We start from the raw sequence: 19,703 nt of genomic DNA, 5'->3' as shown, positions 1-19,703 counted from the left end.
TGTTGTTGCCAAAAGAACATTTTGACTTCCATACAAAACAAAAAAATAGAAAATCAGTAGACCACTGATGGCTGAAAGGATGAAGCTCCAGTGTCTTATCAGACTATACCTAGGATTGTACCCAAGATATAAACACAGATTTTTCAGTGTGATCTCCATCCAAACCTGTATTGAATTCACAACCTAACAGCAAATGTATGTGGTGCATTTGTCTCAGAACTGAATATAGCTACTGGAAAAGTCTACTCCAACCCCACAAATTTGCTTCATCTTGCAATACATGCAGGATTAATTTACAGCGTAGCCTTAGTGGGAAAGAGAAAGGTATCTCTAATAACCTATCAATACAACAAAGTTCTGGGTAGTAGCACTGAATGGACTAAAAGCTACTAAGGAAATTGCCTCAAAGAAGGCCCCCACTACGAAGAACACTATCCTCACATTTTACATAGGACAAAGAAAAAGGGTGAGAATGTAAAGATTATAGCTATACCAAACACCTTACAAAATATTAAGAGCACTCCAAACAAAATTTTAAAAGAGATCATAAGCCAATAGCTCGTGTAGTAAGAACTTCAGCATGATTTATTACTCTTTCTGTTTTGACTGCCTCACAGTTTGGCATTCTGTTACTAAATGCTCTTGGTTGTATTTGAAGAAATATCTATATTCCCAATATCAAACTGGCTTATGGATAAAGATAGAATTAAAATGATCCCTAGGTGTGTTAGCCTGGAGAAGAGAGGATCAGGGAGGAGGGGGCATACAACAGCACTCTTCAAATACCTGAAGGAGGACTGTCATATAGATGAAGGCCAAGGGTTATTCTCTGCTGCCCCACAGGACAATGTTACAGGGAGGTAGATTTTGGCTAAACATTAGGAGAACAGTAAGAGCACTTTGACAATGGTACCAGTTACCTTGGGAGTGGCGAAGCTTTTGCCTGCTGGAGGTCTTAAAATAGAGGCAGCTGTCTGTGTCCTAACTCTGGATTCCCTACATCATGCAGGGAACTGGACTAGATAATCTACAAGAACCTTCCAATTCTATGATTTCTATGACAACATATTTCAACTTAGTTTTAAAAGCAGAGTTCAATTTTAAACCCAGTTCTTCCAGTTTTCTGTCTCAAAACCTTCGGCAACACTATCCTGTATTTCCCCAAAGGTATAAAATTAAGGTATGCATGTACAAAGCTTACTTTCTCACTCTCAAAATAAAAACAATATGATTTATTTTTACATTGTTTCTCACACTCTCTAGTGAGTTCCCTTCTTTTTCTCTTCTCCACAATCTGGATTACAAAACAAAACAAAAAAGATGACAAAACACTTTTAAATAAAGAAAATCAGGCTATTGAGATGAACTCCAGATGAAAGGCCTGAAATGTTTCTGGATAGAGAATAAGGAGTTTCAATAAAGGGAGCAGAGGGGAGACCTCTGTGAAGGGAGTTGATAGAGACAGAAATCGGCTTATATTTTCATGTATTCGCTGAACTGTGGCCATCTTGAATTGAGTTCCCATCATGCCTGGTAAATCAGAATTAGGTCAGGAGGTAAGGAATTAAAGGTTAAGCTAGTCTCAATATACACTGAAACCCTTAACAGCCATTGTGAAGGTCTTCCTTTGAACTCCAAGGTGTGCTTTTCTGCCCACTGGGATGCCAACACCAGGGATCAACTTTCCCTTCAGCTTTCCTGTTTTGTTACCTGTGACAATCTGCATACTAATTGTCCATGCTTAATTGGGGCACTTCAAACAAGTGTTCTGCGATTGGCTATGCCCCCAGTAAGTCTGATGTCACTCTGAATCAGTCATTACTCTGAGAAGGAGGATTCCCCAGTCCTCTGTGCGCTGCGTATTACTGTTTCCATGGACACAAGTTCTCTCCGTGTCTGAATCTACGATTGCTTCATGAGGGGAGAAGAGACATTGCTCTCTGGAAGCATGCTCTGGTGATTTATAAACTCCTTATAACAAGTATTTTGCCCTGTCTTCTGGTCTTCATCACAAAACTAGGACAGTGTACACGACAGAAATTGATTCAATTTTACTTTCATTCCACCCACCACCACCCCCATATGCCTGGATTTATGTTCTGGGTTTTTTCCTAAATAAAACTTACCTTTGTTTTAGGAATTCATTGTTTTGCCTCTAGTTTCTTTAGAAGCTTTGACATGCAGAAAAGTCTCCTCTCACTTGGAGAACAAAGAACTTTTGATCATACAAAGGAGGATTTGAAAGGCATGGGCAGAGCTGCACATACTAAACAATAATAATAATTTGGTCCTTTCTGGCTTGGAACATACTTAGCAGAAACTGGACAGATAGCAAATAGGGAACACTCTTTAACAGACTGATCCAGAACACCAATTCTGATGAATGCTTGTTGGTGTAATATGATATAGCCTCAAGTCCCCAGATGGACTGCAACTCCTGTCCTTCACATCCACATCCTTTCATCCATTGTGTGGCTGAGGATGATGGAAGTTGTAGTCCACCAGCATCTGGGGGAACCCAAGGCTCAAGCTGGGAACTCCTGTGCTATGTTATCTGTATGTCTGAAGTGGCAGAGAGAGAAAAGCAGACACTTAAACCAGTGGGTGAAAGAGGACAACTCAGCAAGCACAGAGGCAGTATTTAATTCCCCATCAAAGTTGCCAACTAAGGGGAAATTTTTTTTTTAAAGTCTCTATATAGTGACAGTAGTAGCAGACAAGATATTATAATTAACATTTATATAGCAGTTTTTGAGTTGTCAGACTGTTGAATCCTCACACACCACCCTGTTAGGTCAGTATTATTATCCCCATATTCACAGGAGAGGCAAAATTTGAACTAATTAGCATACACACACACACACCCTGACCTCCCTCCAAGGAACTGGACACAGTGTACATCATTCTTCTCCCACCGAGCCCACCATTTTATCCTCACAACAACACTATGAAGTAGAATAGGCTGAGAGTCCAAGTTCACTCAGTAAGTGGGCTTTTAAACATGAATCTCACCACTCCTTAGAACAGGTCTGCTCTGCAGATGTTGGCCTACAACTCCCATAATCTCGGGCTATCCCCACTTTGGCTGGGGATTACGGGAGTTGTAGTCCAAAAACAACTGGTAGCAGGCCTGCCTTAGAATGACACTCTAACCACTAGACCACACTGCCTCTTCTCGGCAGCTGTTACATCTGGCACATGCCACCCCATGAAGCTGTCATGGTTTTCACATGGCTTGCTACCTGTTAATTTGGGGGCACAAAAGCCGACGACATTTATCACACAACTGGCACTAAAGAAACACTAAGACATTAGGAACACCGTTACCTGCATTGTGTCTTGCTATATAGCCAAGAGCCCAGGATGCGGCTTCTTTGACTCCAGGATCAAAATCTTCCAAGCAAATCACCAGTGTATCTAGTGCTCCACAGTCCACTATTGCTTGGGCTAGCTGAGGAGAATGTTTCCCAACTGCTCGTAAAACAAAGGCAGCTGCTTTCTTGTAGAAACGCTATAGAAAGGCATGTGGGGGAGGAGGAGAAAGTAAGAATCAACTGCAGCAATGCATGGTGGATTTTCTTAAGCAAATCAGAAAGTAAAGTAGTTAATTATTACAGCTGGTTGTTTCTGCAGCACTAGGGGCACTAGCTTCTCATTCAAGTCAAAGGATTCAGTTTAAAATGTTTTAAACTTTTTGTTTTTGTTTTAACTAATGTTTTACTTTTTGTTTTTATTTTGTTGTAAACCTCCCAGAGACGTAAGTTTTGGGCGGTCTAAAAATATGTCAAATAATAAATAATAAATTAATAAATTAATAAATAATAAATTCTCATTGTCAAAATGCACACAGGAAATTCTGCAGTCTGTTCTCATTGTATATATCTATCAAATTTGTAGACTGCCCCAAACAGATTAAAAATGAAAACCTTAAAACAATTTAAAATCACAGTCAAGTTAAAAAGATTGGGTGAAAAAATAAGTCTTTAGATACTTTTTTTTAAAAAAGTTGTCAGAGAAGAAGAGGCTCTTATTTCAGCAGGGAGCGCGTTCCAGAATCTCGGGGCAGCAACAGAGAAGGCCTGTCCCTGTGTAGCCACCAGACAAGCTGGTGGCAACAGACAAACCTCTCCAGATGATCTCAGTGGGCAGTGGGGCTCATGGTGAAGAAGACGTTCTCTTAAATTCCTCAGGCCTACACTGTTTAGGGCTTAATAGGTTATAAGCAGCACTCTGTATTTTGCCTGGAAAGTTACTATCGGAGTAATATGGTCTCCAAGATGCCGCAGAGACCAACCTGGCTGCCTCATTCTGTATCAACTGCCATTTCTGGACTACATATAAGGGCAGCCCCACATAGAGCGCATTGCAGTAGTCAAGTCTGGAAGTTACCGGCATATGTACCACCAGGGGTGTAACTACCATTAGGCAAGGGGAGGCAGTCGTCTTGGGGCCCCACTGCCTCAAGGGGCCCCCCCAGAGGCACATCACATGACTACCCACCTGCCCATCTTGCACCCCCTATGAATTATGTTGAGTCTCTTGGAGATCGGCAGGAGTAGAGAGTAAAAAAACTAGATTCAATGTGAACTAGATATTCACCATATTCATAATGGGGATGTGAGTGCACTATATATTGTGAAGTGTGTTTGTGTGTGTGTATCAGCGAGGGGCCCATTTTAAAATCTTGTCTCTGGGCCTCCTCCAACCTTGCTACGCCCCTGTGTACCACTGTTCTGAGGTAGTTTATCTCAAGAAATGGACGCCGCTGGCATATCAGCCAAAACTGAAAGAACACAGCTCTGGCTACTACCTCCACCTAGGACACCAGGGAGAGATTTTAGGTCCAGTAGCACACCCAGACTGTGCACCTGTTCCTTTTGAGGATGTGTGATCCCACCAACAGGTCAAGAACTTATCTGTTCGTGAGAGTTCAGTGCGTAAGCAAATGAATAAATTTATATTCTGGTTCCCTAGGAAGCTGGAAAGAAATGGTTCAACACACATATACACTCTAGTGTCGCATGTACACACGTGCAGATCTGTATGCACGTATAATGATTCACACATTCTGTTCCATGCACCTATAAGTAGTACACTTCCTATGTACACCCTAGATTTGAGGGTCTCTATCCAGGTTCACTTTTAAAATGAACACATGTACAGTCATTCATGCGAAATCATGTACAAGAGTACAGATACCTGTACACACAGCTTAATGTCGGAATAGGGCTATAGTGTGCAAGACTACTCCCTCCAGGTGTGTGCACATATGAAGCTAGAGAGCGACTCTCCAAGGGAGTCAAATAGAATCCTCCCTCACCCTGTGAACCATTGCCATGCCCAGGGCAGTCCCTTCATGAGGCAAGGTGAGGCAATTGCCTCAAGCAGTGGGTTGTTGGGGTGGCAGCAAGATGCCTACTGCTGCCTCAGGTGCTGCCTGCTGCCCACTGCCACTGAGCTCTTTAGAGCCACTCTGACCCTTGCAAGGCGAGAAGACGGCTGCCCTCCTCTCCTTACTTTCCCTGTATAGCTTGCAAGATGTATAAGCAGAGGAGGAAGCTGCCCCCTTCCCAACGTTCCTTCCACCCCTCCCTCTGTGCCACTTTTAAAGCTTGCAAAGGTCCTTTCTGAAAGGGGGCTGCCCCTGCAGGGGTGGTGGGCAAGACAGCATTTGGTGCCTCACCTCAAGCGCTGCAATACCTCAGGCCACCCTGGGCCATGCCTGCGTGCTCCCTCACCCTGTAACCTATAACAGAGATGCCCAGCTGTTATTGACTGCAACTCCCATGATCCCCAGCTGCAATGGTCTTTAGCTGGGGGATTGTGGGAACTGTAGTCCACGACATCTGGGAATCCTTGTTATAGGGAACACTGCCCCATACAGTCAAGCGTGTTCCCTCAAGTTGAGGCCCTTCCTCACTTTACATGGGACAGCCCAGCAGCCTGCTTGCTGCTCAAGCCCCACACGCAGCCCAGCTCCAGCTGCCACAGAGAGCAGCTAGTGAATGTAGGGCACAAGGATGGGGAAGCTGCTGGCTTGTCCCATACAAAGCATGAAAGGGTTCCTGCTTCACACAAAGAGGTTGGGTGGGTTGTTGCATTTGTTTTTAAAGAAAAACAAGAGCTTCTCAGGAGGCAGGGCCTCAGTTCAGACACGGCCCAGAAGTCAGTCTTTCTGTGCAGTAAAGGACTGGAGAAAGGTCCCTCACCTCCATCATGCATCTAAATATCCCCTGCTAACTGGGCAAAGAGGCACCTTTTACCGTGGTGATTCTCTTTATTTAGCAGGGGGAGAGTAACTGGCCCTATCCACCCCCAGCACAGTACCTCCAGTGACTGTTGCTGGTGTCTATCTTGTGTTTCTTTTAGAATGTGAGCCGTTTGGGGACAGGGAGCCATCTTATTTATTTAGTATTTCTCTGTGTAAACCGCCCTGAGCCATTTTGGAAGGGCGGTATAGAAACTGAATTAATAATAATAATGCATGGTCAATATTTGCACAATATAAGTGGAAAATCAGACATCACCAAGACATCAGACATCACCAATCAGACATCACCAAGACCTGGCATGGCTTAAGAATGGCAACTTGAAGAAAGAAACAGAGGGTTTAATACTGGCTGCACAAGAACAGGCACTAAGAACAAATGCAATAAGAGCCAAAGTCGAAAAATCCACAACAAACAGCAAGTGCCGCCTTTGTAAAGAAGCAGATGAAACAGTGGACCACCTGATCAGCTGTTGTAAAAAGATCACACAGACTGACTACAAACAAAGGCATGACAAGGTCGCAGGGATGATACATTGGAACATCTGCAAAAAATACAAGCTACCTGTAGCCAAAGATTGGTGGGACCATAAAATTGAAAAAGTTGTTGAAAATGAAGATGTAAAAATATTATGGGACTTCCGACTACAAACAGACAAACATTTGCCACACAATACACCAGATATAACTGTAATCGAGAAGAAAGAAAAACAAGTTAAAATAATCGACATAGCAATACCAAGGGATAGCAGAATAGAAGAAAAAGAAATAGAAAAAAATCACAAAATACAAAGATGTACAAATTGAAATTGAAAGGCTGTGGCAGAAAAAGACCCAAATAATCCCAGTGGTAATTGGCACCCTACATGCAATTCCAAAACAACTTGAAGAGTACCTCAACACCATAGGGACCACAGAAATCACCATCAGCCAATTACAAAAAGCAACTTTACTGGGAACAGCCTATATTTTGCGACGATATCTATAATAACCAACAGTATTGATGATAAAATTCAGCCATCCCAGTGGTAATTGGCGCCCTGGGTGCAGTTCCAAAAGACCTTGAAGAGCACCTCAATCTGGATAAAACAAACCAGTCAATAACACCTGTCTCACTGTGTAAACAAGAAATAATAATAAAATGATGGGTGATGGGGCCCACTATGAGGTTTGTATAAGCATGGGCCTCTTCATGCATTCTCCCCACTCTTTTTTTGAGGGGGAAGGATAATGTGAATTGGGCCTCATACAGATGGATGAACCTTTCCGGGAACAGCCCATGTCACTCGTCAGTTTACGGGTGAAATAAAGGGGAGGGGTGTGTGCTCCTCCAAACAAACAGATCAACTGGCTGGGTAAATGTGTGAACCAGAATAGAGTTAATATTATTATTAGTGGCTCAGGCCGACATCCTGATGAATGCTGTGCTTATGCAACCAGCAAAGTTCATGCAGCTGCTCTACATCACAGGGGTTTTCAGAAGTGCACTATTGCAGTTTTGCACAAACGTCTCCTGCCAAACATACGAGGCATGCCACAGATTGCACATCTTGTAGTCTGGAATGCAAGCTCCAGACTTAGCGCAACAGCCTTCTGCAAGCACAACGTTAATGAGGGTGTCACCCAGGATTAGTAATATTTTTTAACAAACATCTTTATATATTCCTTTTCAACAGATTTTTTTTCTCTCTACAGAGAAAAAGAATTTCCTTCAAATGGTTTCCTGTTCCCAAAGGGCTCACAACAAAGCATACACACACCAGACACCACCAACAGCCACTGGAGGGATGTTATGCTGGGGGTGAACAGGGACAGCTGCTCTCCCCCTGCTAAATATAAGCAAGCCACCACTTTACCAGGTGCCTCTTTGCCCCGTTAGCAAGGGTTGCCGAGGACTCCCCCTTTTGCACTCTTTAATCATCCTGCTATATTAAAAAGGTAAAGAGTGGGCTTCTATGATTTCCGTGCATGTATACAGAAGAGATGGGGTATTAGGAACCCATTTAGTGACTGAAAAGATGGAGCCAAGAATGGCAGTTCTTTCAGATTTAATTAAAAGGGGGCAAAAGCATGTGATCTCACAGAATAACAGTGCTTAAGCAGGGCAGCAGCAACAGCCCTGAAATGGGCTGGTTGGCTGCCATCTCTCTACACATAAACAGAGGAACTGTGTAATGTTCACACATAAGAGACTGCTATGGTTAAAAAAGAAAAAAAGAAGGGAAAATACCCCAAGAATGGTCAGTGTGAAAAGGCTGTGACATTGAAACAGAAAAATGTAAGCGGTTGTTGTCTTCCAAACAGCAATAACATTATAATAGACTATAAAATGCTGTGAAATGTTGATGCCTGCTCAAAGAACAATTTAAGAGCACTAGCACTATTATTAGCAAGTACTTGTATGCGCAGCAGAGCATGCATATTATTACTTTCAAATAATTATGTTTTAAGCAGGAAGCCATATTTCGAAGGATTTTTAATATCAGTAGGTGAAATCCGCTGGGAGGTTCCTCCATGCAATTCCCATTCATTTCACTGGTGCCTGCACCACGAAATCCCCAATGGATTGCATCCATTATTATTATTCAAAATGAGCTACTTCTGAAATAATGCACATTACAAACAGTCACGATGGACCCAGGGGCTGATGTAGTGGAGCCGACATGCTTCACACACTCAAGAGTCAGCTCCAGGGCGGCTTTTAATACATGAGAGGAAACAAGCTAACCAAGTTTCACATTCCTGCAGAATCCAAGATAGCTGTCACTTCTCTGCCGTGTTTTATGTCTGGGCATGTAGAGTTCCGGGGTAGCACACTAAAATGGGGTTTGCTGGTACTGAGATCAAAACTATGCACCCCTTTCTTCTTCACTACAGGGGTATTTTCAATCTCAATAGTTACCTTCCTAAAGAATCATTTATCTAAGCAGCAAACAGAGGTTGACTGGCTTATGTACAATGCAATGCCCTGCCAGTCCAAGAGCAGGGCACATGCTCTGGCTCTGTGCATCCTCAAATCCCACGAACATTGCTAGCAAGCTCACAGAGGCTCCATCGCTAGTAACCGTTGTGTCATTGCTGCAGCAACGATTCTCCCAAGGAGAATTGTGCAGATCCAGGGCAGGGATCTGGATCGGCAGGGCACAGTGCAGTATGTAAGCCACTCACTGGTAGATCAGAGCTTCTGAATAATTCAAGGCAAAAAACAACACTCTTAAACCTTTTTGTCATGAACCCCACTGCCCATTGAGATCATCAGGAGAGGTCCATCTGCAGTTGCCACCGGCTCCTCTGGTGGCTACTTGGGGATGGGCCTTCTCCACTGCTGCCCCTCCCCATCTCTGACAATTTTTTAAAAAATCTGTAAAGACACATCTGTTCACCCAGGCTTTTAATTAAATACCGTTTTAACATTGTTTTAAAATATTGTTTTAAAATTTTAAATTGTTGTAATGTTTTAACTTTTTGCTGTCATTTATTTTAACCAGTGTTTTAATCTCTCTGTTGTCATTTATTTGTTTTAACTAATGTTTTAACATTTCTATTGTCATCTTTTTGTTGTAAACCGCTCAGAGACATAAGTTTTGGGCGGTATAAAAATATGTTAAATAAACAAATACATACATACATACATACATAAAATAAAATAAACAAAGGAAAAGGTTTGTTCATGGAAAACAGAAGGGATCATACAATCAGACATTTAAGGGAACGGACATAAAAATAGCACATTGATGTCGCTAAAACAAAACATCTTACTCAGAGATGGAAAATTCAGAGTCGAAACAAAGTAGGCCTAGCCTACATGTGCCACAGAATCAGGTGGCAGAATGGACTGTGCCACTTCATAATATAGCTGAGTGGTCATATTGTTGAATGGTCTCCTATGTTAAAAAAACAACAACAACAACTCTTGCAAATAGAAAACCAGCCCAGGGAACAAAGGGCTGGTACAGAAATGTTCTCCCTGCTGTGCTAGCTTTCTATTTACAGAGATGTTTGCTCTGAGCATTCAAAACTGGAATTCACCAGCAGCAGTCTGAAATGGTGAAGTCCATGCTAACACCTATCACATTCTCCGGCATGTATAGGCCAGCAGGCCCTAGGTCTAACATATCCATAGTTAGAGAGAAAGCTACTACTTGGGTTGGGACTTGGGGACACAGTTATATGGTGGCTCCGCTCCTACCTAGTGGGTCGTACTCAGAAGGTGGTGCTGAGGGATGCCTGCTCCACCCCTTGGCCTTTGGCCTATGGGGTGCCACAAGGATCTATTCTGTCCCCCATGCTGTTTAACACTTACATGAAGCCCCTGGGAGAGGTCATCTGTAGGTGTGGGCTGCGGTGCCATCAATATGCTGAAGACACCAAGCTCTACCTATCTTTTAAGACAGCAGACACCAGGGAGGCAGTGGATGCTTTCAAACGGGGCTTGGAGGCTGTTCTAGACTGGATGAGGGCAAACAAGCTGAAACTTAATCCAGATAAGATGGAAGTGCTCTGGGTTGGTAGAACATCCGAGTAATGAGGTAAATCTGATCTTGGACGGGGTCACACTCCCTCTTAAAGACAAAGTCCACGGCTTGGGGGTGCTCCTGGACCCAACGCTGACCTTGGAGGCGCAGGTGGTGGCGGTGTGCAGAAGTGCCTTTTACCAACTACGGCTGGTACGCCAGCTGCAACCCTACTTGGAGAAGTCAGACCTGACCTCAGTCACTCATGCATTGGTAACATCCAGATTGGACTACTGCAATGCGCTCTACGTGGGGCTGCCCTTGAAGAGTGCTCAGAAGCTTCAGCAGGTTCAGAATACTGCCGCAAGGATGCTCATGGGTACAAGTCGCTTCATGAGTATTACACCCATCCTGCATCAGCTTCATTGCCCACTTCTGGGCTAGATTCAAGGTGCTGGTATTGACCTTTAAAGCCCTACACGGCTTGGGGCCAGGGTACCTGTCGGACCACATTCACCCATATGAATCTGCCAGGGCCCTCCGCTCATCATCTCAGGCACTGATCATGACCCCACCACTAACAGAGATCCGGTTGGCGGGGACTAGAAACAGGGCCTTTTCGGTTGTGACCCCTCGGCTTTGGAACGCCCTCCCTGAAGAGCTTCGCCATGCTCCCTCCCTCAGTGTTCTTAAAAAACATCTTAAAATGCACCTTTTTAAGGAGGCTTTTTAATGCTCAATTTTTTTGTTATTTCTGGTAGGTTCTTTAGCTTTTCATAATTTTCAGTTTTTAGCTTGTAAATAACCTTTAATTTGAACCTAATAATGATTGTGGTTTTTAATCTGACAACCTTTTGTTTAATTTAGTTAATTTTATTACTTTTATTGTATCTTGCAAAGCAACCATTTTTCTCACATCGAGAAAAGTAGATTCCAAAAAAACATCCTTCCAGTCCAAGAAGGGAAAACCCTATATTTGTTTATAGAAGAGAGCTGTAACAAGCAGAATTCTGAGTGAGCTACATCTGTAAGGAAGGGGATGGATGACCTGAACAGGGAAGAAGTGGGCAAGAAACATCACAGATGGCTCACCTCCTGCTTTGCTGGCGATTTTAAAGAGAAAGCACAAATCACCAATTTTAGCCTGGCAACCCTAGCAAGGAAGCAGTGCCTTACTGTAAGACCTGAAGAAGTCCTCTGCCCACTCCTCTGCTTAAACAAGAGGTGGCCAGATGATTCCTACACCATGGCAATCCAGAGCAAGGCTAGCACTAGCCAGTTTAACAACAACAAATATTTATATACCGCTTTTCAAGAAAAGTTTCCAAAGCGGTTTACATAGAGAAATAATAAATAAATGGCTCCTTGTCCCCAAAGGACTCACAGTAGAAAAACAAACATAAGATAGACACCAGCAACAGTCACTAGAGGTACTGTGCTGGGGGTGGATAGGGCCAGTTACTCTCCCCCTGCTCAATAAAGAGAATTGCCACGTCAAAAAGGTGCCTCTTTGCCCAGTTAGCATTAATTGATGTTTATTTTAAGTATTTATATACCACTTTGCAGGCAAACCTTGCCAAGTGTTTATGCTATGTATGTAATTTAATATTTCATTTCCAGGGGGGAAAGCTATGTCAGTCTGCTGCAGCAAAAACAAGAAGAGAGTATTGTAGCAGCTTAAAGGCTAATACATGTATTGTCACATAAGCTTTTGTGAACTGCTAGATCTGCAAAATTCTATCTGATGCATGAGATATTATTCCTAGCTGGCATATAAGTATAGGGGGGAGGAGGGGGGGAGGGAGCAGTGTTCTCTCTAATTTTTTTCGTCTGTGTGTGGAATGAATTTTGTTCTGGGCAGCAGTATCAAGGCAGTGTGCACACACATGCATTCAAAGTGGGGCCTTCCTGATTAACTGAGTGGACATCAAAAAATTAATCATCAAATTAAGTGAGTGGACATCAAAAAATGTGTGAGCGTGTGCACACACGCATGCCTTAGAGGGAGGGAGGGCGAGGGCGAGAATGGATATAACTGCTTACAGATTTGTTTTCTCTACACTTTCTCATCCTTGAGACCACAGCTCAGGGGTAGGCAACCTTGGCTCTCTAGCTATTTCTGAACAACAACTTCCATCATCCCCAGCCACAATTTATTGCAAAATGCATATATTGTGGTTGGGGATGATGGGAGTTGTAGTTCTAACAACTGAAGAGCCAAGTTTGCCTACCCCTGCCCTAAATGTTGTTGGACTACAACTCCCATACAATAGCGACCACTGTGGCTAGGGATGATGGGAGGTGTAGTCCAATAACATCGGGTGCCCCAAGATCGAGCACCCCCTGCTCTATACCAGAGAGTGTGTGCATGTGCATGCATACACACACAAACACATGCACACTCCGGCCAGCTGAATATAGTACTCACGCATCTGATGACGTGAACTCTAATTGTCCATGAAAGTGCTACAATAAGTGTGTTAGCCTTTAAGGTGCCACAAACCCCGTTGTTATAATATTTCATGTCACAGAGCAAACAAGTGGATCAAACCCTTTACTATATGGCCTATTTATGAGCAAATATAAAAGCTTTTAACATATTTCACTGTGCAACATATCAATATATTTGAGTGTTCAGTGCTATGGATTTCTAGACTTTCACACGCCTTGCAGTATGATCTATGGAATAACAGAAGTTTACTCTATACGCATTTTCCGAACAGTCGTTAACGGCTGCTTCTAGCTAATTACTAGCAGAGCATTTCTGATTATTACCATTTATAAAGAAGCCTTCTCCAAACCATCATTTTATTAAACAATCCTGAAAATAGAATTACCAGTAATGTACTTCAGCTAAGGAAGTAAAAATAAAATCATTTTTGGAAAGCAAGGGGGGGGGGAATCATTAAATCACAATTATGGACACCTTCTGTCAAGAGAGATCAATGCACTTACCATATATGGTGCAGCAATAACAATACACAAATCTAAAGAGACTTATTAAATATCTAATTAAGACAGAAATTTTTTAACCTCATTTGGCAGCTAGAAAAGACTTGTTTAAGAAAATAAGAGTTCCTTACATTCTGTTCAGCCAATGAATACACGAGCTGTGGAAGAATATCTCCCTTAACTACAGCTTCTGCCAGGTCATCATTATAGTTGGCAAGCCTCCCAAGGGCCAGAGCAGCCGTCTGTTGAATATTTGGAACCACATCCAATAGGAGCGGCCTCAGCAGAGCCATTACACCTGAGTTATGAGAGAGGAGGAGGAAAGAAAAGCCCACATGGTAATTAGAGAAACAACTCCAAGGCAACTTTAGAAAAGAAAAACAACACCACATTACATGCTAACTTGAAGAAAATAAGGAAAAAGCTGCAAAGGAAACCTAGGCTGAGTGTGTTCCACGGCAGCTATTCCCAGCTGTTGGTGGAATATACATTTTAGAATACATATAACTTTCAATCAGTGCTGCATTTAATGTGGGGTCCAGAATTGAGAAATCCCAGCTTTCATTTTAAAACACATGTTCAAGCATTTGTAGACTCCTTTTTCTGTCCCAATTCAATGTGGCTGAAATGTAGAATCACATTCTGATGCTTCACAGTGTCACATGTTGATCATTCAGATCTAGATATTAAAAGAACTAAGTAGAATTAAGACCTTAAAAGACCAAGCTGAAGACAGATCATCCGGGAGAGAATCTTTCTGTGTGGTCGCTGAGAGTCGGCTCTAACTTGACAGCACTTAAGCAAGCAAGCAAGCAGCTAAACAATGACCAACATCCTAATGCTGTGCTTGCACTCAGATGTGCAAGGCAGGGGCGTAGCTATAATTGAACGAAAGGGTTCAAAGAACACGGGCCCCCAGCTCCTGAGGGCCCTCCAGCTCCACCCCTCCCTATTTTCTTCATTATCTTCCTCACTCTGGAGGGGCCGCCAGAGAGAGGGATGAACACAGGCCCCCTCCCCCCTAGCTATGCCCCTGGTGCAAGGCTATCATGCTAGCTACTTGTCCTTACTAGTGTTGTGCTCATGCAAGTGTGCTTCCGCTAACACAAGGTATGCAACCTGAGGAACACCCAATATGTTTTGCAGGGCACCTTTTGGAAGAACACCACAGCACAATTCCAGAAATCCCCATGACATTGTGCAGCTACATAATCTTCTTGCACTAGCACACCTTTGTTCATTGTGCAGGCACAGCATTAGTCAGGAAGATGAATAACTTCAGAGTTACTCATCTGATGCCTCTCAATACCAGTTGCAGGGCAGCAACAGCAAGAGAGAGGGCATGCCCACACCTCTTGTCTGTGGGGTCCTCAGAGGCATCTTGTGGGCCACTGTATGAAACAGGATGCTAGACCAGATAGGCCTTGGGTCTGATTCAGCCAGTATCATTTTTCTAATTAACTAAACTCAAACCTCCAACATTTCACAGATTAAAACAGGAACATGCTTCCAACACCCAGTTCTCATACACATAGGCTCCAACAGTCTACAACTACTATTTTCTAGAATCTATCCCTGGTAAATCACTGTCCCTATTTTTGCCTCTTGAGGATGCCATTCCGCCCCCTGCATGCTGGAGGTGTAATTCTTCAGGATTCAGCACCCTCCCCAGAATCTCTAGAAATTAAATCTCCAGTTGAGATGCATCACGTCTCTAGGGCACCATGCATCGTGTCTCTAGGATACCTGCATGCAAATGGGTGCAGAATACTAAGGCATGATGCAGTGTACAGCGTAGAGTGGGTGGGATCCCGTCTTCCGCAATGTGTAATGGCGGAGAGCGGGGCCTTGGGTAGTAATCTTTGATAGGAGAATACGTGGTTACAAGTGCAATCCGAGGTTCATCCATGAAATGTTAAGGGTGTGTGGGCTTGGCTCATCTGCTTTGGTAATCTGGAAAAATATACTCTGCAGTCTGCACACACTTAATTACCTGCGTCCAGTTGTGGCATGCTGGTAGTCAATCAATCGGTTTATTGCGATCAAAGAACAGATACTGATTGTAGTCAGAACTGTATGCATAGCAAGGTTTGAGAACTCCGCCCCCTCCATTGGTAAACACTGAGGGAAAGCTCTTCACCACCTGGCTGGATGCTGTATTCATCCATTTATTCTGCAGGTCCCCTGTCCACCACCAGCTTAAAAGCCTGGACTCGGATTTATGTTCTTTTGGTTAAAGATATACTGAGCCCTTTCTCACAACCAGTGAGAAAGGGCAAGGGGGCTAGCAGGGAAGAAGCCGTAAAAAGCTTACCACCCTGCAGACAACTGAGGGCTCCTTTTTCAGCGGGCGGATTGCCTGCCCAGACGATTACCAGCTACCACCAGTAGCTCGGAGGGTCGGTGTGCCAGGACGTGTCACCCTGCATCCCAACCCCCCCTCAGAGAGCACATAATGCACTGCAAAAGTGTGTGGAGCATTATGAGGAACTTCCCTCCCCTCCCCAAAGCTGGCCGGGACTCCGGGAGCCCTGCAGTCTGCCAGCCCTGGTTGCACACCCTGGTTGCAAGCAGCCAGGGCTGGCAGGCGATCAGAAAAACGGGGTTAGGAGAGAACTTGCTCTCCTAACCTTGTTTAGGAGGGTGGCTCCAGAGGCAGGTTTGCCACCGTGGTCCTGCCAGGAGTAGGCTTGATCCCGGCAGTGCACATGCACAGGCAAAACCAGGCTGGGCTTCCTTAGCCTGGTTTTGCCTGCGCGTGTGAATAGCTTCACTACCTAGAGAAACAGAATTGTCTTATGCTATGTTCTCAATAGTTCAAAATCAGCTGCAATGCATGAAATGGCAGGTGGCACGCTGCACTCCTGTAGCCTCAGCATCCATACACCTGCATTTATCTACACCTGTGCACACGCGAGACAAAATGCATCCTCCCTCCCACTTCTACAGAGCCTGGGGAGGGAGTCAGTGACCCTGAAGTGACACCAGCAAATCACACAAGTCATTCAGTGTTCCCTCTGTGCACATGTGCGCATGCTTGCACACCTTTTGATGTGCACTCAGTTAATTTTAGATCCTAATCAGGCTGAATCAGGAAGATCCCACTCTGAATGCATGTGCACAGACACTGACTTGATACTGCCGCCCAGAACAAAAATCATTCCGCACACAGATGAAAAAAATTAGAGAGAATGCTGAAGCCATTCCCCTCACCCAAAAAGGCAAAAATAGGGGCCGTGCTTTATCAGAAACAGGCCCAGTTCACACTTAACAGGAAACCAGAGGTCCCTTCACTTCCAGTTCCCAAACCTGAACATGTGAACCAGGCAATTGCAGGTGTTGTTGTTGTTTTTTAACGGACCCGCGGTTTCCCTCCCCAAACTATGTATTGTCACCTTCAGTTTGCTCTAAGTTTCCTTTGTCTGTCTCCGGTTTTCCTTTGCCAACATTACATACAAACACTGGCACACAGTTTCACAGCTCAAAAACTAGAGTTAAGGGAGGAAGCTCCTCCCTCACTCTGGCTCCTATTGGCTGTGCAGGCTGTCCTTCAGGAAAGAAGGAAGCCTGCACAGCCAGCTCCTCTGGCTCTCTGCATTGTGACTGGAAAGCGGGTGGAGGTGGGTGTGTGGAACCTTGGGTCCACTGGACCCGCGGTTCACAGTAACGTATGACCCGGCCCATAGAGACCAGAACAAAAAGACTCTTGCAGTTATCCAGCTCAGTTTCTGGGGTGGGCCTTTTATGAGGCAAAATGAGGCAGCTGCCTCAAGTGGTAGATTGTTGAGGTGCCAGCAGGGCAGCAAGATGTCTCCTGCAGCTATTGTTGGAACAGCTTTTTGGGACCAATCTGATCCATGCAAGCTTTGCAAGGAACACTCCTCGCAAAGTTTGCAAGAAGCATGAGGAGAGAAGAGGGGTTTGCTGGAACCTTTCCCTCCTCCCTGCTCCCCATGCACTTTCAAAGCTTCCAAGGACTGGTTTTGAAAGGGGGCTGACCCCCACATGGGGCAAGACAGCATTGGGCACCTCACCTCAGGCACAGCAGTACCTTGGGCTGCCCTGATCAGCTTGGGAGCAGCACATGTAAGATGAGCTACAGAGTAAGGCACAAAGCAAAAGTATATCTGAAAAGAAAAAGTCTTCACATGCTTTCTAAAGCCCCCCTAATGTGAGACTGGTTTCCCTGAAGGAAATCTGCAATCAGAGATGTGGAGAAACCACCTGAGAAAATTCTCCTTGGGAGAAACCTGAAATTATATCAGCATCAAATCAGTTTTAGCAGATTAATCATATGTCTTTTAAAGCATTGATTTAATCAGTTTTTTAAAAATGTGCACATCACTGAATCCTAGTATCTTGAATATTTCTGAGAGAACGTTTTCTGCTCCACCTGGAGCAGGGCTCTCGTGCATGGAGATGCCTAGGTAGGGCTGTCCTTAGAGAGCCCTGGCAGGGTGCAGAGCCCAAGGCAAATCAGCCAGTGCGGGGCCCCTTCCAATTAATTCTCATAGGGAATTATGGGGGTTAAAAGAGCATGGCCTGGGGCAGTTGCCCTGCTTGCCATGCCCTACGGACCCCCCTGGACATAGGCTTCCAAGACCTAACAGGTGTGGAAAGGCTTGAAAGCAGGTGGCTGATGCTGAAATTTCAGAAGCAGAGCGTGAAGCCAAGTGGGACTTCCTGCAGAGCTTCATTGCTCTCCGAAAATTACTAGCCCTACCCCACTGTCCCCAAGGAGAGCTGAAAGAGAGAGCAGTCACCATTAATTACAGGCACAACTGTATTTTTTTTTTAAGATAGCATTGAATCTTCTGGAAGTTTTCCTCTCCAGCTAGGTATTGGGACCCTCTAGTGATGTCCTTGTCTCTTGTAAGGTCTTCAGAGCATCATGCAAATAAAAAGTTCTATTGACCTAACTCCCTATATTTATGCCCTTCGTGTAGAGAAATGCAATACTCTACAGGCCATTCTCTTGTTTTCAGAGGTGCACCTAGGTAATTTTGGAGCCTGGGCCTAAAGGCCTTTGGAGCCCCGCTGCCCCCCGCTGCAAGTTAAGCATCATTTTTTAACATGTAGGTTCTTGAGGGCACAAGCCATACAACCCACGACAGACTAAAGAGAATTTGGAAGCCCCAGGGGATGTGGGGGCCCTGGACTTTGGCCCCAAAGTGCCTCTGTATGTTTTCATTAAGGTAGGTCTGCTCTTAGTGATTTAAGGAAGCCATGCTTCTTCATCTCACTGTTCCTAGGCAGCTTAACCATAGCACATTCTTAGGCTGCTCCATCCCTGGGATGGCTCCGTCACAAAATAGCAGACTCCTGGTTCAGACTCCAGTCTGGCACTTGCAAACTCCATGAGGCTCCCCACATGGGGGGGGTTGTGGGGAGAGCGGGCTTGACCCGCTTTCCCCGCACACAAGCATGCAGCTCACCCTGCTCTGTTACTGACTCCGTCACAGAGCTGATAGGAGCGGCGGGGATCAGGGGCCTCCTGGCCCCTGGAAGTCCCAGAATGCCCAGCCCGAGTGTAGCTTGTTGTAGCCTCCCGGTGGGGGGTCTCCTCATGAGTCACCGTGGCGCGGAGCCATGCCGCGGCGACACATAACCACAAAAATGGGGTTAGCGGAGTGAACCCCCTGCTAACCTTCTTTGCGGGGGGCATTGAGGCCGGCTTGCTGCCGGGAGCTGTGTGGCTCCCATTGCAACACACGACCCGGCGAAACCGGGCTAGGCTCCCTTAATGAGAACAGCCTCCATGTCTGTCAGAGCAGACACAAATTAAGCAAAATAAGTAACTATATGGAAATGTGCTTAATTTGCTTCCTTTATGTAGGTCACAGGATTCAGTCTTTCTTGGCACAAAACTTCAATTACTTTGGCACAGAAATTCTTTTTTTCTTTTTTAGCACAAAATACACACAGCCCTGAGTAAACCATTAAAAATAAACACAACCTATGCCAAGCTCTTCAGATTCAGCAAAGCTTTCACTTCCAGCTCCATTTCAGCCAATGAGGGCACTTTTTTT

General features: G+C 44.6%; 1 protein-coding gene across 2 annotated transcripts in view; it reads right to left on the bottom strand.

Moving 5' to 3' along the window:
- SPAG6 (sperm associated antigen 6) overlaps positions 1-19,703 on the bottom strand; it is an 84,656-nt gene that overhangs the window by 35,133 nt on the left and 29,820 nt on the right. For both annotated transcript variants that reach the window (XM_053263600.1, XM_053263599.1), the window contains exons 3-4: positions 13,806-13,972; positions 3,328-3,511 (exon numbers count right to left, since the gene is read on the bottom strand). In XM_053263600.1, the coding sequence (XP_053119575.1) occupies positions 3,328-3,511; positions 13,806-13,972 (351 nt within the window). The remainder of the gene's footprint in view (positions 1-3,327; positions 3,512-13,805; positions 13,973-19,703) is intronic.

This window comes from Hemicordylus capensis, chromosome 6 (genome assembly GCF_027244095.1).
Source record: "Hemicordylus capensis ecotype Gifberg chromosome 6, rHemCap1.1.pri, whole genome shotgun sequence".
NCBI classification, from domain to species: Eukaryota; Metazoa; Chordata; class Lepidosauria; order Squamata; family Cordylidae; genus Hemicordylus; species Hemicordylus capensis.
The sequence above is the reverse complement of the archived record's forward strand: the minus strand, read 5'-3'. Positions and strand labels throughout refer to the sequence as shown.